We start from the raw sequence: 18,954 nt of genomic DNA, 5'->3' as shown, positions 1-18,954 counted from the left end.
CAAGGTTTTAATTCTATATATTTTATCATCATTTTTTCTCATCTGTTCAATATAATTTCCGTACGCCAGATTTAGGCAGTAACAGTCATTTCTGGGAATTCAGTGCCTACTATTTTAGAATTATAGTGTAGTTTGAAATATCATTGTTATTACTTTTGAAGATAAAGAATCTCGAAATTACCTTATTTTCCAGGAATTGTGTGATAGATAAAAATTTCACGGTGAAAGTATCTGACCATGCGATGTACTGCGATAGATATGAAAACGATTATTACATTAGCGATACTAAGGCAAGGCTGCCCTTAAGGTGGATGTCATGGGAGGCTTTACTTTTGGTAAGTACTATTCTTATGGTGTACCTATTATTTGCTATGTCTGTTTTTATTTAAGCTATTACCGTCATGCATATGAAACACAAACACTCGTTTGTTCAGATAGTTGAGGTGACTGTTCAATACAATATTATCATTCGGAGCAAAACTCGAAACCTATAAGTTTTTCAGACCAAATTTGGTATTTATATTTGTGAAAAATATTCAGTAATTTTTCAGAAAGACAATTCAAATGGTTAAAAAATCAAGGAGAAGCAAATTTCGACATACTTATTGAACACATTGGTACTTATATCGGGTACCTATCCATTAAATATTACTGGAGTTTTCTCCCAACACCAAACCGTTATTTTAACACCTCGACACGTGTTTCGATCACCAAATGATCATCTTCAAGAGGAAGAGGAAGATATTCCTATTGATCACCAAGTGCATGATCATCTTCAAGAGGAAGAGGAAGATCTTCCTCTTGAAGATGATCGCTTGGTGTCGAGGTGTTAAAATAACGGTTTGGTGTTGGGAAAAAACTCAAGTAATATTTATTACTACATCAAAGGTTCCTAACAATGCATCACAAGTACCTATCCATTGTTTGAGTTTGCAATACTTTTCATTATTTGTTTATGATAAAATAAATAGTTCGAAATGGAATCCCGAAAAATGCATCTCTCCCAACGTACCTACCCAGTAAGTTCTGGTAAAAACCTGCAGGAAAAGTAGTTCCCCAGCGTGGTATTACCACGCTGGACATTGAATTATTAACGGAAAAACAGATTTTTTTTCTTCCCCGCTTGGAGCTTTGTTCACGAGATGAAGTTGTTACTATTTGACAGTCTTTCATACATTCAGTCGAGCCGCGTTGTTGAAGTCAATCGAGTCCCAGGCACACTGCTGTTTGGGTAGAATTTTTCCTGATGAATGAGGTAATACCTCGGAACCGGTCTGTAGGTTATCTACATGTCCTGCTGCTGAATGATCGAGAAACATCTGCAAGGCTAACCTCTGTGAGATATCCTGCATAAATGTCTGTTAGATATAATTGAATATTCAGCATGTTATTAGCCGGGAAAGTAGCTGTTTTCCGGCAGACATTTGCCAGAACATACTGTGTAGGTACGTTGCTAGAGATGGATGCTTCGGGATTCCATTTCGAAATGGAATGGAGTATCATTCCCATGTCATACGTTGATCAACCGTTCATTTTCCATCGTTATGAGTTTGGATCTAAAAAGAATTATTTGGGACTTGTTACTATTGAATCTTGCGGTTATCCAAAATTTGCCGGAATACTATCTATCTAAATACGAAGATTGAGTCCAGTTGTTTGAATAAATGTTCAACTGTTGAACCGCTTGTTTACAAAACAGTTAAACAAAATTGTTTATAATATATTTTCAAACCAAACTAGCAGTCACCAACATCCATAAATGAGCCCTTCATAGTGATATAAAACTCTCAAGTTCACTTTTCATTACATGTTTCGAATATTGTGGAATCATTCATAAAGTGATTATTATTTCCTATTTCCAGGGGAGGCAAACTACGAAAAGCGATGTTTGGGCTTTTGCAATTACTCTTTGGGAAATTCTCATGCTGTGTACTCAACAACCATACGCGGAGCTGACCAGCGAACAAGTAGTGGAAAATAGTAACCATTGGTACCAGAACGATGGATGTCAAAGGTATCTACCGAGGCCTTCTGCCTGTCCTAGAGAAATTTACGATTTGATGGGAGAATGCTGGAAACGAAACGCTTCGGACCGACCACGTTTTTCTGAAATCCATCTTTTCTTGCAGAGAAAAAATTTGGGATATATGCCTATGCCCAATTCGCAAGTATAGACAAGTGTTAATTGAATATAAGACTGCTATATGGAATTTCAGTTTAAGTTTACAAATGTATGTGATGTATCTTTCCTTTCGAAATATTTTTGAATGTCAACATACAGGTAATACTTGTAGCGTAAGAGACTGTGCAAACTATCGTTCCCCGTTCTATTTTTTATTTCATACTCGAGGAAAATAACGAAGTATACCAGAATATTCGCAAAATGTTGTGAATTGGAACATTGTTTATTAGCTCTCGCGAGGATACGTTGATAAATTTATGGCGGTATGGAAGTAGAGTTACTATGCCGTTTCTGGGACAAAATTCAATGCTTTTTCTCATGGTGCTTCATTTTGTATAATTTCAAACATCTCAAGGTCATTCCAACTGGTCAGCAAGGAAGATCCTTGGCCATCAGGTTGAAGTGAGTAAATATCATTTGGGTGGTCGTATCAGATGAAATTGAACTCGGAGATGAGGGTTGAATGATACCACTCTACCACTTGCTGACGTCATATACACATACATTGCCCCTCGTCTCTCACTCTAACACACGTCAACTGTTGAAACACAAATAACGTTTTGTTTTTTTTTCTTTGTCGGCATATTCAATATCTAAACCTCTTTGCCGACTATTAATAACGAAGATGCGGCTTAGTGCCCTTCTAACATGTTGCGCCATCTTTGTTTTTTCTTTGTCGATAAATTCTTCATTCCTTTCTCTTTTATTTGATGTGCTTCACATATCGATCCAATTATTATTAACAATTATACCGCTTAGTGCCCTTTTGACATGTGCAATTTTTGTTTTTCCTTTGTCGATAAATTCTGCATTCCTTTTTCTTTAAGTTAACGTGGTGCACGCAGCAATCCAAATACGGCTTAGTGCCCTTCATTTTGCAAAATGAAGCACCAGAAGTCCCAGAAATTACATAATATCTCTTATTAGGGATACAAAAAATGGCCTTAGAGGCTGATTTTCCAGATTAGCACAGTTCCACAAGTATAAAAATATTTTGCTCGAGTATACACTATAACATTATAAACCCATTGTGATATCGCACAAATAGTCGTGCAAATTTTAATCATATCGTTCTATAAAAATGTAAAGTTTATCAGTTCGAAAAACATTTGCCGAAAAATTTGCTAGACATAAGGAAATCATTAATTACAATTTGTTGTAGGATTAAAAATGTAAAATAAACTCAGCCCTGAAATATGCTCAATGATTGTATAAAAAATGTTTCATATTCTTGTCAGCTTACAGTGTGTAATGAAGTTTTTTGTATAAATGAATACTCAATGTTCTGTCGGTACTTGATTGCCCTAGAACCTACGAATATTGTGTCTGAATAGGATTTTTAGCTATATTCTTTTCTTTTTTTTCATTATCGTTCTGAAATTTCAGTAAAGATATTCATTTTTCGAATAAATGAATAATATTGAGCAAGTTCAATCAGCTATTCATAGCCAATAAATGAAAACCTCCCTAATATTGTTTAAATCTGTGGAAAATATGTTAGAACTAAATGCATGTTTGAATAAACAATATACTTATACTTGTACTTCTCATAGTCAAAAAATTCTGGATTTTTCTCATTATATATTTCTCATTTTTGAATTGCACTGACTATTCATCTGCATATTTGAAACTGAAATTCTAAACTTGGATTGGGACCCCTGCAACAAATTTTCATCGTTCTTCAGGACAATAATAGGTATTTTCTGTTGACTTATTGAAAATAACCATCCAATATTTTCAGTTTCTCATATAAATACCGAAAATATCGATGTCTACACAACAAAACACATTCGAATATGTGTTAGAATTGATTTGTTGAAAAATAAAATGTATATCCACTTTTCATATTTGTTTCGATGGCAAATGTTTTTCGAAAAATTTCCTAGTTAGTATTAGGAACCTCTCTCTTAATTATGTGCTTCCTCAAATATTATATATCGATTAAACCTAAATAGACTCGATGTTTTTTGTTAACATTTTTGTACCATACCTTCGAAAAGTAGTTGAAACTACTTGCGGTTCACTTACAATGAAATTAAATCCTTTCAATTACCCATATTCACTGGGATTGTAAATTTCTCTAGTCAAAAGTATTTCTTAGAAATTAGGATCTAATATTATACGGTAAGAAGTTGTATTCACAAATCGAATTTATAATACACGTTTACAGAATTGAATCTGTTGCAACTAAAAACGTCGAAGTCATATGCATACACTTTGCTTTTCTTGAAGTAGGTAAATAAAATGTTGCATCATTCATTTCAAGTTTTCATATAGTTCTGAATCATTTGAACAAATTGAAATAATTGAAATGTACTTTGTGGCGGCATTCCATTCACTGGAACAATTATCCGAATTCTTGATTTTTGTAATTCATTTCACAACAAAAGTATCTTCGTTAGGTTACAGTTAATACATATTTTCCAAAATTTCTTTTCGCTGTATGTTTCAAAAAAGTCTTTCCCCTTGTCTTTACAGAGTGAGTAATGCATAAAACTGGTATATTTTATATTATAAACTCATGAATGAAAGAAAAGGAATCATTAAAATTGTTTAACAAGCCACCAATACCTTTCCAAAATAAGTCAATTTTTTTTCTTCTTCCTTTCTATTGGAAATGCTCCACTTCATCAGTCAAGAGCTAATACAATAAATTTTACTGTAGTGGTGACATTAGTTTTCATCTCGCTATCGTTGACTATAAACTGGATGTATTGAAAGTAAATGAAAGTAATCAATTCAAGTTTTTTATCAAGTATCTCTCCTTCGGCATAAACTTCAAAATCAATCATGGACTCGGACTCAACATATTTCAAAGCAAGTGACGTTCCCATTAAACATAATATTTCCATTATCTAGTGAGATGAAACTCTCAGCACAATATTACAGAATTTGCAAAATACCGTCTCATTTTTCCTTGTGAAATATACTTTCGTATAATTCCGTGTGAGGACTGAGGATTGTCTTACTAACAGGGTGAATCAACAAATCAACGTGACATACCGTGCCGAGATACGAATCTAAAACTATCAAAACAGAGATTTTTTGTTACAAATTTCTCAAAGTATCAAAGATTTTGTCCACTTTCATGGACTGAACGAAAATAAACTCGAGAGTATAATATTGTATGAGCAATAGGGCTGCTTGTCCTTTTCGCAAATATATTTCCTTTTCTGTGTACGTGCAAAAAATGACTGCCTATGGTTTTGGTTGATTTGTTTAGTTTCAGTACTTACCTTGAACAATATCCCTGAATTTCATTAGGGGCGTTATGTAAATATACTGTAAGCTACTTTTTAGTTGATGGGTGTTCATTTATGAAATTTCGATCAATACTGAACTTGAATCTAACTTGATAGAGACAAAAATATTTCACTGAAAATCATTCCTCTACATGAACTCCTCTACATGCGCTTCTCATAAAACAATTCAGGTTTTCAGATGACAAACACAAATTTATTTTTTATTGGTCTTGTTATCTTGACTTCTTTTTTTAATTTCAATTTTCTAATGACACTTCATTTTCAAAATTATAATTTTTATCTGCCATTTTCAATGAGTATCCAAGTACCCTCTGAAATTACATACACTTTTTCAATTACTAGGTACTCAGCTAGATTCTACATAAAATTTATTAGAGTGGACAAATCCCCAATACTGATATATTTTTGTATAACACTCACTATTTCACGTTCAGATATATTAATATATCTATATGTCCATATATTATTTTGTCTTTTTGACTGTTACTATTGGAGAAACTTTCCAGAACAATCCACATGCTCGGGTATCACTCTACCATTAATTCATTAAAATTGAAAATACTGTGAACGATGCTCAAAAAATTGAAAGACCTTAGTGATTGAGCGCTACTGGATTAGTACATTCATTAAAAAATTCAAAAATAATGAGTAGATCAGCCAGAGAGAAGGCCTCATTTGGATTTATTTTTCGGCAAAGATTTATTGAAAATTCTACATGTTCTATAATTGCAAATTAAATTCGATAACTATTGAGATATGAAAGGTTTATATTTGGAGCATCATACATAATGAAAATAATTGAAAGATCTTTTGAAGAAATTGTCATTTGACCTACAACTTATTTCAATTATTTTTTTTTCGTCACTGAAAATGAACGGAACGGTCTAAGAGTTAGGAAAAAAGGCATCATTTGATCACCCTGTATGGCTGTTATAATTTTGAATGTTATAGCTAGTGTTTCAGTTACATAATTCTAAGAAAAGCAAGAGAGTTCACGTTTGAAGAAGGGACAGTAATTAATTTAAAAGAGCTTTGTATTTCTATGTAAAACATTGGAACAATTTTACTGTATTGTAAATTTCCTTCCACCTTTTTCCTTGTAAATAAAATCTTGTATATATTGAAAGTAAAATAAGTCTATGGGATTACTCATAATGTACCAAGGATGTATACAGGCATGATTATTTTTAGACATGAATCTAATATACTATTGTAAGGTTCAACTAGTAATGTATTTTCTATGAAGCTTCTTGTTGAAAGGTCATATTATAATTATGTATACCGTGGACATTGATAAAAAAATCCTTAAATATATTTGTTGGTTTCACGGAAAGTGACATTAAAGTACCACCTAAATAGTAATGTAATTATGATGGCAAAACTTTGCAAAACTGTTAGTAATTTATTTTCAAAAGCACGAGACAATCAAGTGCGTGAATAAGAACTCATGCTTATAGCGAGAACATTAGTAATGAAGGCAAAATCACTCTTAAAGCTGGCAGTTCAAATTATTCTATGTTGCACCACTTTACAGCTTCTTTGTGCAAAACTTTAGAGCCTCATCTATTTTGTGCAATTATACTTTTGTGGAACGGAGGCACATCTCCAAAAAAAACAATTTCATTGTGAAATAGGCATTTATTCACTGTTTATACTGTGTAAGAAAAACGATCTTTCTCATGTGGACATTTTTATATAGGTGTTTGATTAAATACATATCACAAATAAGATTATTTCGATTTTCATTACATGTGTCAAATTGTGTGTTTTCTGTAAATACATATGTTTATTTATTACAGTTGGACAAATAAATGACACATGATATTAACCATAATTGAATTTTATTGAAAATCCCTGCAAACCTGTTATCACCCTAAGAACAACTTGGCAATAAGCCTTATCAAATATTTCTCACATAAATGTCTAAGTATACTACAGAAATAGGACTGTTCTTTGAAAATCCTAAATGTAGATTGAAAGTTTCAGGTTATAAACTCACGGATGTAACCGTTTACTATGTAGTAGGGGTGGTAGGGGATCATCATGAAAAATGAGAATTGAAACTTCCTTTTTTTTATATCACTTGTATTTGTAACCAACGTTACTGCAGTTTAGTCCTACAAACGAATACAATAAACTCTACCTCAGATGTCGGACAAAGTGGCAGAAAAATTAAAACAAGAGTTCTTGATCATGTTAAATTAATTGACAATTTCAGAAATTAAACTTAGATGATCATAACACAAAAGTTAATTTTCTAACCACATTCTTAATTACAAGCATAGTTTTATATTGATTCTGATTTAGATATTTTACACGTCTGCCAAAAAGGAACTTTACTTAATTTACTTGAAAGTTTTGAAATTGATTCTGCTATTATTTAACCCTTATGTCATATCTCTTAATGAACAAGTACACTTCGATTGCCAAAAGTTTTTCAATTCTCTTAATTTTAACTAAACTTCCCCCCTTCCCTAATCTTCCATAAACCCCCAATTTGTAACAAGATGGCATGTATAGATGGTATGGGATCTGTTTACTTAGAACACGAGTCAATTTCTATGTGGTGTTTCTCCTCTTGTTCATTTACTGAGAAATATGATGTGATAAAAATTTCTATTTTTTTCTACTATATTAAAAATATTTCTTCATTATCAATATGTCATGGTGACTATTTGTTTCATTGATAATATAAATTAATTTTCTTTTCTCCGTTATAAAATAAAGTAAAATACTTCCTTCTCCATGTATAAGTATTTTTATTGCATTATTGTATTAACTAGTATTACGTTGTTCTTCTTTTATTGTAGAATTTAAAATATTAGCTGATGATGAACCTATATAGGTTCGAAACATGTACTTATTAATGGTTTTACCGCTCTAACATCTGATGGTGATATTAAATTGTAGAAACGACTTTGAGTTTTTATTCTTCGCAAATCTAGCTGTACTTGTGTCTTTCTTGGGTCGGGTCGTATGGCCTTCTCTAATTCTCTTTCGGCGTGCTCCTTCCCTTTGAAAGTATTCTTCAGGTGCGAGAAGAAGTACACCTTTCTACTTCTACTTCTCCATCCACAAAAAAATCTAGGAATCTTCCAAAGAAAGGTAGAAATCAATCGATTTCAAAAAACTAATTATATACAAAGATGTGTAGATCAAAGAAGTAACTTTCAGACACAAACTGAAAAAAAAACCCTCTCGAAACAGTTATCTCCATATAAACATTGAATTACACGAAATTCGAAACTACTATTATATGAAAACCTTTCCCAGAGTAAGTTTGTTATTTGAACATATTTTTGACTAAACATCCAGTTATATACATCCTGCCATATGCTACATATTACTTTCAGTCGTTAACCAGAATTTAAATTTGCATTTATTCAATTAGTCAAGAATAACTTCATTCAAATCTCATTCATTAAGTCGTATTAAGACGTATTAAGTCCTCCTTCTTATATGAATTATTTCGAAATTGTTTTTCTGTTCATCGAAACTGGATATTTGACTTTGATAATAAGTCCGGAAAGACGGGAAATAAGAAGAAGAATGGCAGTTTCGCTCGCATGCAGTGCTTCGCCAATTATGACCTGATCGTAGTGTCCATACACGTAACCGTAGTGCATCACCTCACATTAGTGCTTACACTTTAGTGCAGGCGGACATTGCTTGTTAAATGACCTCAAACTACAGTCGAACTTTGTTATAGCGCAAAACCGGTGGGGTTTGAGTCCAACTCAGATCCACTTTAGTGTGGGTTCCACCTGTAGAAGCAACATGATCCTGGAACTCCTGGCTGGATAGCCCTAGCAGCTGAAGCTATTGATGGAAAAAGAAGAAGAAGAAAGTCTCAATTTTCTGGTTTTCTCAATTTCTGTCTTTTGTCTGCTTTTTTGTTTCCTGTTATATTGATTGACTTATATCTTACTAAAAATGCCGAAAGTAAAACAAAATAAAAAACGTAAACATGATGTTGAAGCCAGAGAAGATGTAGAATATGAGATAGATGTTCCTAAATCGAAATTCCGACCGTTTGATGAGAAAGCTCAAGCTGAAGAAGAACATTTGTCACATATCCTTTTTGGAGGATCCACAAGTTTTCTGCAATGTCTCGAAGAAGCCGAGCAAGAAGCCGGCCCTTCGCACTCGAACATTGATTCTGGAGTAGGCGAAGATGACAGTAACGACAGTGATGAGAATATACGTAAACCTGCTTGGACTGATGAAGACGATGATGGAATTGAAGTGGGACAAGCATTGGACGCCCAAGGACGAAGACTACCTTCCGGAGGTATCAACAGCCGCAGTAACCAGTACTCTAACTTGCTTAAGCAGAAGTTTCAGGCTGTTGTCGGTACTCCAAAGTGGGCTTCTCTCAACAAACGTAAACACTCCGAATCAGACTCAGATGAAGAAATACTGCAAAGTTGTGGTTTCTTAAAGAAGGGTTCTAAAGATCTGTTGCCTCCTAATCTGCTAGAGTTCAAAAAAGTTAAAGACCTGAATTGTGAAACTTATTCTGAAGGACCCTACATTAATTCTATTGAATTTCATCCATCGTACAGTGTGGCATTAGCTGCAGGCAATAGTGGCATTGCTAGTTTATTCGCAGTGGATGGTAAACGCAATAATAAATTGCATAGCGTAGCTTTTGAGAGATATCCAATCATTTGTGCAAAATTTACAAAAAATGGGGAAGAAGCTCTCCTAGGCTCTAGAAAGTCTCATATTTTTAGTTACGATCTGCTTGCTGGTAAGTCCTTGAAGATCAAACTGCCCCAAGGATTGACTCAGTTCAAAAATTTCATCGTTTCACCAAATAACCAGTGTATAGCAGCTACAGGAAAATGGGGAGAAGTACATCTGCTTTCATCTGGTTCCAAAGAACAAATAGGGCTTTTGAAACAAGACTCTGAAGTATCTGCTCTTGCTTATAACCCTACAGGTATGTTGATTTTATTACTGTTTATTTAATTATTAATTGAGATATTTCTATAAAAAATGTTTATAGTTAAGAGTCAACATTTAGGTATGGACATTACTTCGGTTGTCAAATGTGCATTTAGTGGTGTTTTCACTCATTGATCCATTTGATTACCATTGGTTGGACTACAGTAGGGATAAACTATGATGTCTAACAGGCCTTCTTACAGGTCACTGTCATTTGAATCATCATATGCATAGACTTGGACTGTTGGAAGACAGTGTGTGTTGCCTCTGTCTGGAAAATAATGAAACGGCAGAGCATATACTTTGTGCCTGCCCCGCTGGGGGCCGAATCAGGTTCTTAGAGTTCGGCAGATCCGTAGCTGGGTTTATTTGGCCGGGTGTGAATAGGTGTGAGCAACAATAAACCCTTATGGGTTGCGGTGGAGGGTCGAATAGACCCAGTCACTTTAGACCTACCTAACATTGGTTGACTTGAATGCGCATTTAACATCACTGAAAGTGAGGAATTGGCGCAAGTGGTAGTAGACCCAACTTGTGATCTAACGGTCATAAGTTAAAATCTAGCTTTTCAAGACAATTTTTATAGTTGGTTGGGTTAATTCTGCTTACAAGGCTGAAGTAATTGCAATTATCCATGATAATGCCCGGGTGGATTGGGGATATATATTTATATAACCTACCCAGAACACGAGGCAAATGACTGTGTAGCAGTTGATGCCATTGACAACAAAAAAAATAACTGAAGAAACTTACTCACCTTATTTTCTATTTTCTTTTGACAAAAATATATATTAGATATTCAAATATATATTACCTACACACACACTAATAAATTTTGATAACGGTCAATTGTCCCTCATTCAGATATTTTTCTCAATAGAAATAATCTAGTTGAATAGGAATTATTCTGCAATGTTACATGGCTGACGAACTACGAATAGTCATGATGCTCTCTAGGTGGTTCGCGGAGTTATTAACTGCCTACCGAGAACACGAGACTAAAAACCAAAGTAGTGAAATATGGTATAACTTCCTACCTGTTCAAATAATTTCGGTAGTTTATAAAAAAATGTAAGAAAGATAGAAATAGCAGAAGTTCAGGTTTTTATCTTACGATGCACCTAGTTTCACAGCCTGATCATGTGAAATAGAGTTATTGCATCTGATAGTGATGCTTCAATAAGATTTATTTTGAAAATATCCTCCATCACGTAAACTTCTCTCTCCATTCAAACTCTCTCACCCTTTTTTCTGAAACAATAGGGTCCCTTTCTATACCTGTTCCTATGGGAGAGGTTTAGTATCATCACAATTTGCCTTTTGAATATTTCTCCTTCTTTTCAGGGAATTTATTGTTTGGTCATGGTGACACTGGGGAAGTTACAGTGTGGGATATGAATATGAGACGAGTGATTCACAAATTCACCGACGAAGGATGTCTTCAGGGAACCACCTTAGCAATATCTTCTTCGAATCAATACTTAGCAGCAGGTTCTGCTCAGGGTGTCGTGAACCTCTATAACATGGAGGATGTTTTGCAGTCTAATATACCAAAACCTAGAAAAACGATAATGAATTTAACTACTAGCGTGAAAGACTTGAAGTTCAACCCTTCTTCTGAGATCCTGGCATTCGCTTCTACTGAAATACAAAATGCTGTTAAACTGTTCCACATAGGTTCTGGTACAGTTTTTAATAATTTTCCAAATTTCCAAACAAAAATGGGTCATATTAATGTGTTGAACTTTTCTCCTGGAAGCGGATACATTTCTTTCGGTAATAGGAAGTCTACGGTTTCATTATACAGACTAAAACATTTCCAGAACTATTAATTTCATGTAATTGTGGTTGTAAGATTTTTTAATTCAGGACGATATCAATTCTAACCATTACATGTAATATAACCTACTTTAGTTGCATCATTGTTGAAAACTTAAATATTAGATCAATTATCCAATGTCACTTCAAGGAAAGGAAGAAATTACTTTTTTGATACAGTTTTATTGATAGATTCATAGGCCAGTCTTCATTCAAATTTTTTTTCAGCTTCATTATTTTTTGAGCTTTCTGATTCAACCTTGATAGTAATATTTTTTGCTGTAATGTTTTCAATAATGTTGCATCCTTAGATAATTTTGTTACCATTTATTGTATTGATATATAAAAAAAATTTTCATATATGTGGTACCTTCGTTCTGAATAAGGTTAACTTGAATATATAAAGATGCATTTCCTGAAAATTATTATATCTAAATGTAAATTTCAACACTTCAGCATCATCAGGAGATGATGTTGAAGTGTTTAGTTTTAGTCATCTCTTGGTGAAGTATTCCATTAACAAATATCACTACTGCATGTGTGCTCTTAATATTAATTTTATTTTCCCAAATATTGTCAAAAGAGGAAAACAAGCTGTAATTTCCATGAGATTGAAGACATTTTTCTAAAAAAAATTGAAATTGTTGTACCCGTGGTTGGTAACACCAACTAGTAAAATGCAGTTCTTTGAGAATTTCAAAGTGCTCTCTTAGAATCAAAAAGACATGAGATGTATTTGTTTTTGTAAGGTGTATAAATTTTTTTTAAAGTAAATGTTATTACCAAAATATGAAAATTCTAAAATTGTCCGTATTCTAATGGAAAATGAATATTTCAATGTAAGAAAGATGAAATTGATTTAACGTTTTTGAGAAAAAAAATCATTCAAGTATTATTTTCACCCTGTGTTGAAATAGCTTGTAATACCCCACTTTTTGGAACTACATTTCAAGTATACTCCACATGGAAGCAACATGAAAATACGACGGTGGAAAATATAATTTCGAATGCCCACTGGCTTAGCAACTCTTGTACAATTTATGAGTATAAATTCAGAAATAAAATGATACTTTATTAAACCAAATATGAGGGATTTATAATTATTTTTAATATACTTCAAATTTGTTTCATAAAAAATTGGAATATCTATCGAAATATCAATATTATGATATGTATGTGAAGAGAATGAAGACATGGACGCAGCAGGTTGTGCCAGGTGCTTTAAAACAAAGATGGGCATTTTTCTTCCCATTTTACTGTATATACAGTAATATTGGAATCATTTTGTGGCTTCTATGAAAATTGTAGCCAAAATTCCTATGTTGAATAAAATGGTTAAAATAAAACACTACCATAATTTTCTGTACTTCACATCTTTATTGAATATAATTACAAAGAGAAACAAGTAAGGAAGAGTGAAAGACAAAACTTCATATTCAATTTTTGTAATGTCGATGATTATTAACTGTTTCAATACTATTTTAAATCATAATATTGGATTGTGACGTATTGAATTGAGGCACAATCCCTTTTTCCATAACTTCTTTGTAGCCAGTGTTTCTTGTGCCACCCAACTTTCATTATTGAAGTTAAGTGAGAAAGTAAGAGAACATTATTAATTAACCTGTTCGTAAACCTTGTTTTTTTTATAATAGTTGAAAAGTTATTGAGGAGACTCATCCGAAGTACACATAAATTCCCAATTCTATTGGTATAGATATAGTGTTCCATTAGCATCATGAGAGTGGAAAGCTGCATTGTATTACTAATAGTAGTTCGTGGCTGAATTAGTAACATGCTAGATATGTTCGAAAGTGTTTTAATTTTTATAAATAAAGGCTTTATCTGCAATGCACTGTATATATTCTGGGTTAGGTACAAATTCATTCTGCACATTGTAGGTGTAAATAGTATGTAGGTTGAATATTCATCATCTTTTCTGTTATTGAAAATAGTTTGATAGTTTATTTTTGTAAACTACTAATAAACAGTGTTTAGGAGCGACCCTTGTTTATTTGATGTAGATATGTATGTAGCATGTAAATTTGATTTTTGTATTATATAATTTATTGACTCTTGAAAAAGTGAATAAAATAACGTCTCTGTTTATTTTGCAGTTTGATTCAATTCTATCTAAAAAGCTATGGAATCAAGCATTGGACCAAGTCTATGCGATTTCATAGAATGATAATAAGCGTTTAAAAATCTGTTCTGTTCTTAAAATGTTTTTTTTTTCGTTAATCAGCTGCCGCGTTATAGGAGATTATTAACCTATACTTTAGTAATCCCACCAATAATATCGCTTTTTTTATGGAAGATTAGGACCTAGCCTGCCAAACGAATGAATTTGAGTAAATTTATCAAAAATAATAAAGATGATAACTTCGGTTCCGGTAGATCGGCAGTATACGGGGACTGTTAAAAAAATAAGGTGAATATTCAAATTTCATGGGCTTCATACATTTGATGAGCAATTTTTTTTAAAGACAAATCAAAAGACCTGTGCAAAGTAACGATTTACATTGGATTTGAATTGCTCAAGGTTGAATTCATTTGGAAAAACGTTTTCAGGAAGTTTATTCCACATAAACGCAGTTTTCTAGAAATAGTTCTTAAACAGTGAAGTTCGAGGTGTACTGAGTTGAAGCTTAAAACGATAAGCAGCCACAATCCGTATTTCTGATATGTGTACACCGCTCTTCGTGGAATCAACTGTGCCAAGTCACTTGAATACTTCCCGTGAAAGTAGAAGAGAGACAAACTCCCAACCTTTCTTTCTTCGATGCTCCATACATGAGAACAGTAGGTACCCCAAAGAAATTCTTATCTTACCTTTATAAAGCATCAATAGTTGCTGGGGTGTATACAGTTTTCTGGTTAGGAAAAGTGTTCCAAGATTTGCATAACGGGCACTTATCAGAACCAGATGCCTTTTTAATATTGAGATGTTTCAAAATTCGCCAGTAATTTACGGAATTGTGGATTCTAGTGTGGGAATAGTGGGTGGTGTCTTTCCCAGAAAATCGACTGTGGAGTGGGACGAAAATTGTTTAGCTAGTAGATTTGCTTTTTCTGTGGTTGTTGTTGCAGTTTAACCATCCGCATGTGTTAGTGGTGGAATTGTGGAGTATGTAAAGTTTTGAATAACAGTTTCAGCTACCGACCAGAAGGATCTAGACCCGGTGGGATTGGCAAGCAGTTTATCCCCAATTCTCTGATTGTGAAATGTCACTATTTTTTGGGTTTGTGAAGAAAATTGTTATAGAGAATCGTCGAATCACTATTAGAGAAGTTGCTGAGGATATCGGCAGGCTCAAACCATGTAATTTTTTTGGAAATTTTGAGCATGAAGCGTGTGGCAGCGAAGTTCATTTTAGTATAGCTGAATTTTGCATGGACATCGCTAAGGAATTGTTGAATGACGTCAACGGCGATCCAGATTTGCTGAAACGGGTCTAACTGGTGACAAATCATGTGTACATGGTTATGACATCGATACCAAAGTCCAATCGTTCTAATGGAAAAGCCCAGGAGAGCCAAGACCAAAGAAGCACACCAAGTTCGATCAAATGTCAAAGTTTTTGCTCACCGTTTTCTTTAATTACCGTGGTGTAGTGCATCAGGAGGTCTTGCCACATGGTCGTACAGTCAATAAGGAGTCGCTTGCAAGAAGCAATACGAAGAAATCGTCGGGTATTGTGGAAAAACAATGCATGGCTTTTGCATCATGATAATACATGCCTCTCTGCGACTTTTTCCGGTTCCCAAGATTAAAGAGACCAATGAAAGGACAGCGTTTTGCGACGATTGAGAAGATCGCTGAGAGAGCTCAAGGACATGCCATAAAGTACATATCAGAACTGCTTCGATTAATAAATGAATATTTTTTGAAAAAAATGAAAATTCACGTAATTTTTTCACCAGACCTCGTATAAGGAATTGTGATTGTTGTCCAAAATTAACGATGATATTATGATGTATTGGATTTCACTAGTTTGGACTTCCATTGTCTACTATATAAAATGATTTGAAATCCCTGAAACAACTAAAAAAGAAGAATTGAAAATGAATAGCTGAAAATAACAATTATATTAACCAAAATAAACCTGAAATGAAATAATAGTAAAATACAAGTAAAAATAAAACAATTGAATAAATAAAAACAAAGAAATGAAAAAATAAAATAAAAAGTGGAGAGATTCCAAGTCACGTTAGTTCACGACGTTTCGATTGTTAGTATCTACGGCTTCTCTTTCTTGCACGTCTTCCTTGCACGTCACAACCAGTTCTTGCACTTCCCTACATCAGAGGATTATCGGAGAGGATAAGAAGAATTGGTTCCAAGTACAACATCAGAACCTGCTTCAGATCCGGTAACATTATCCGTAGCAGCCTCACGAAAACCAGGCCACCAAACGCGGACTGCGATTCCAAGAATTGCATTTACCGGATACCTTGTGAGTGCGGAAAATCCTATATTGGTGAAACTAAGAGGCCATTGAATGTTCGCATTGCTGAGCACAACACACAGCGAGGGGAAACCAGCAAATCAGGAATAGCAGACCATGTTTGGACCCATCAACACAACATCGAGTGGTCCCAAGCTGAGATCTTGCACAGAGAGGTACATTGGTTTAGGAGAAAATTCAAGGAAGCCGCATACATGTTGTCCAACAACGTATTCAGCCAAGCCAGCGTAGAAATACGCAACATATGGAAACCCATCATCAAGCGAAAAATGGCCAACTCCCGCCAAAACGCTCGTCTCCCACGGAAGCGGAAAATGGAAAGCGGGGATAAGTGAAAGTACTCGAACGACATATAAATAGTCATCTCTCGGAGGAATCAGTCCAGTCATCACCCGAAGACATTTGTAGATACTAATAATCGAAACGTCGTGAACTAACGTGACTTGGAATCTCTCCACTTTTTATTTTTATTTTATTTTTTCATTTCTTTATTTTTATTTATTCAATTGTTCTATTTTTACTTGTATTTTATTTTACTATTATTTAATTTCAGGTTTATTTTGGTTAATATAATTGTTATTTTCAGCTATTAATTTTCAATTATTCATTTTTAGTTGTTTCAGGGATTTCAAATCATTTTATAAAGTAGACAATGGAAGTCCGAACTAGTGAAATTCATCATGAAACATTGTCAATCACCTTCAAGCAAACATGATGTATTGGGTTTGCAATAGAAATGTTGATTACTAAAAAAGTCTTTCGAAATATTCAGAAATTAATGAAATTTAACAATCGAATATTTACTTATAGTATCGAAATTGGATTCTCATACCTGAATTTTTGAAATCCAGTTATGATGTAAATTCCAACATTTGTGAATCCGAACACAATTTTGGTGTTGTTGAAAAAATACAATTATTGAGTAATGATTATTTGATTCAGAAAAACACATAAATACTTAAAAATAATAATAGCATGAAAATCCTCAAAATATATTTGTCACAATGGACTTTTTAGATGTTGAATTTGAGTAAATCTATTTTAATTTACTATCCCTATTAAATTCTTTGTAGAAAATATGGACATTATTACGGTAGGTACATCAATGCAAAACCAATAATTTTGAATTCACAAAATTGTAGTATTCAGCATTTTCAACAAAATAACTATTATATAAGAGCAGAAAATATACACACACTGCACCAACACGTGGCAGTAACTGTATTATGGAGAAAGATGTGGCTATATACACCTCGCATAAGCTATTGAATGTATACCACATTCTGCCAAATTAAGTAACAGGTTGATTCCAAATGGGAAGTGACTTTCTAATCAAAATATATGATGGAATCGGCCGATACTTGATGAAAATTCATAACGTATTCGAAAAATACTTCATTGTGAGATTTTCACTAAATAGTTTTACAAAAACGCAACCCGTATTGCACTTCGATTATAGACATCCAAATTCTACTATTTTTTATGTTCTCTGTGTGAAATCAAAATATTTTTTCTTGTTAAATACTGTACCTATCCATTTCTATGAGCTTAGACTGATATATATTAAAGTATACCAAATGTGACAAAATTGAATACATTATTATTATTGAAAAAATAAAAAAAATATGACTGAAAATTAAATTAAAAAATGTCAGATGCCTGCGATTTATGTCTAAGAATATTCTTCACAAATTTTAAACCTGAGATTCAAAAATTGAATGGAGAGTTATTGAGAAAAATAAAAGGAGAAAAACATCCAGAATGAGTTAAAGATGAGAAAAATACCGACAAAATGAAAAATAGGTAATTTACTGAATTTACTTTTTACAAGTAAAAAGTTAATTGTAACAATCATATGAAAATATCAAGACGTATTCTAAAAGAAATATGAATTATCAATACATTTTATGTGAAAAATTATCAAAAAATATTGATAGAAACAAAAAATGCAGTTTAAAACAAAAATGTATGCATATCGGTCAGAATTTTTTAAATAAAAAAATTATGGGTTTGAATCGGTAGCCCATAGCCCTTTCTATTAATAAGTTACAGCTAGTTTCATTTGTAATTTCAAACAAGTTTCATAGCTTCCTTTCGGGTAATAAATGTTGAAACAAAATATTTTATAAATTGAGACATATTGAATTCGTGTTCCCTGATCGTAGTTATAATTTGTTCTGGTCCTGATGCCAGTTTTATATATACATGTTCTACCTGCGGATTACACAACGTCTTGGCCACTGCGTCTAGCACCATGTGACAAAACAAATCA

General features: G+C 33.3%; 2 protein-coding genes across 5 annotated transcripts in view; both read left to right on the top strand.

Moving 5' to 3' along the window:
* Positions 1-7,273, top strand: part of LOC111506585 (discoidin domain-containing receptor 2) — an 842,991-nt gene extending 835,718 nt beyond the window's left edge. For all 4 annotated transcript variants that reach the window (XM_074171999.1, XM_074171996.1, XM_074171997.1 and 1 more), the window contains 2 exons: positions 194-335; positions 1,863-7,273. In XM_074171999.1, the coding sequence (XP_074028100.1) occupies positions 194-335; positions 1,863-2,174 (454 nt within the window). In that variant the 3' untranslated portion in view covers positions 2,175-7,273. The remainder of the gene's footprint in view (positions 1-193; positions 336-1,862) is intronic.
* A 2,024-nt stretch (positions 7,274-9,297) lies between these two features.
* Positions 9,298-14,322, top strand: wcd (U3 small nucleolar RNA-associated protein 18 homolog wicked). The gene is made up of 2 exons (XM_023165440.2): positions 9,298-10,390; positions 11,740-14,322. The coding sequence occupies exons 1-2, from the start codon at positions 9,379-9,381 to the stop codon at positions 12,225-12,227; spliced, it is 1,500 nt and encodes a 499-aa protein (XP_023021208.2). The 5' UTR covers positions 9,298-9,378; the 3' UTR covers positions 12,228-14,322.
* Positions 14,323-18,954: the final 4,632 nt, after the last annotated feature.

Source organism: Leptinotarsa decemlineata, unplaced genomic scaffold (genome assembly GCF_025532065.1).
Source record: "Leptinotarsa decemlineata unplaced genomic scaffold, Ldec_3_MD MMD2_tig00000035_RagTag_RagTag, whole genome shotgun sequence".
Classification (NCBI taxonomy): Eukaryota; Metazoa; Arthropoda; class Insecta; order Coleoptera; family Chrysomelidae; genus Leptinotarsa; species Leptinotarsa decemlineata.
The sequence above is the reverse complement of the archived record's forward strand: the minus strand, read 5'-3'. Positions and strand labels throughout refer to the sequence as shown.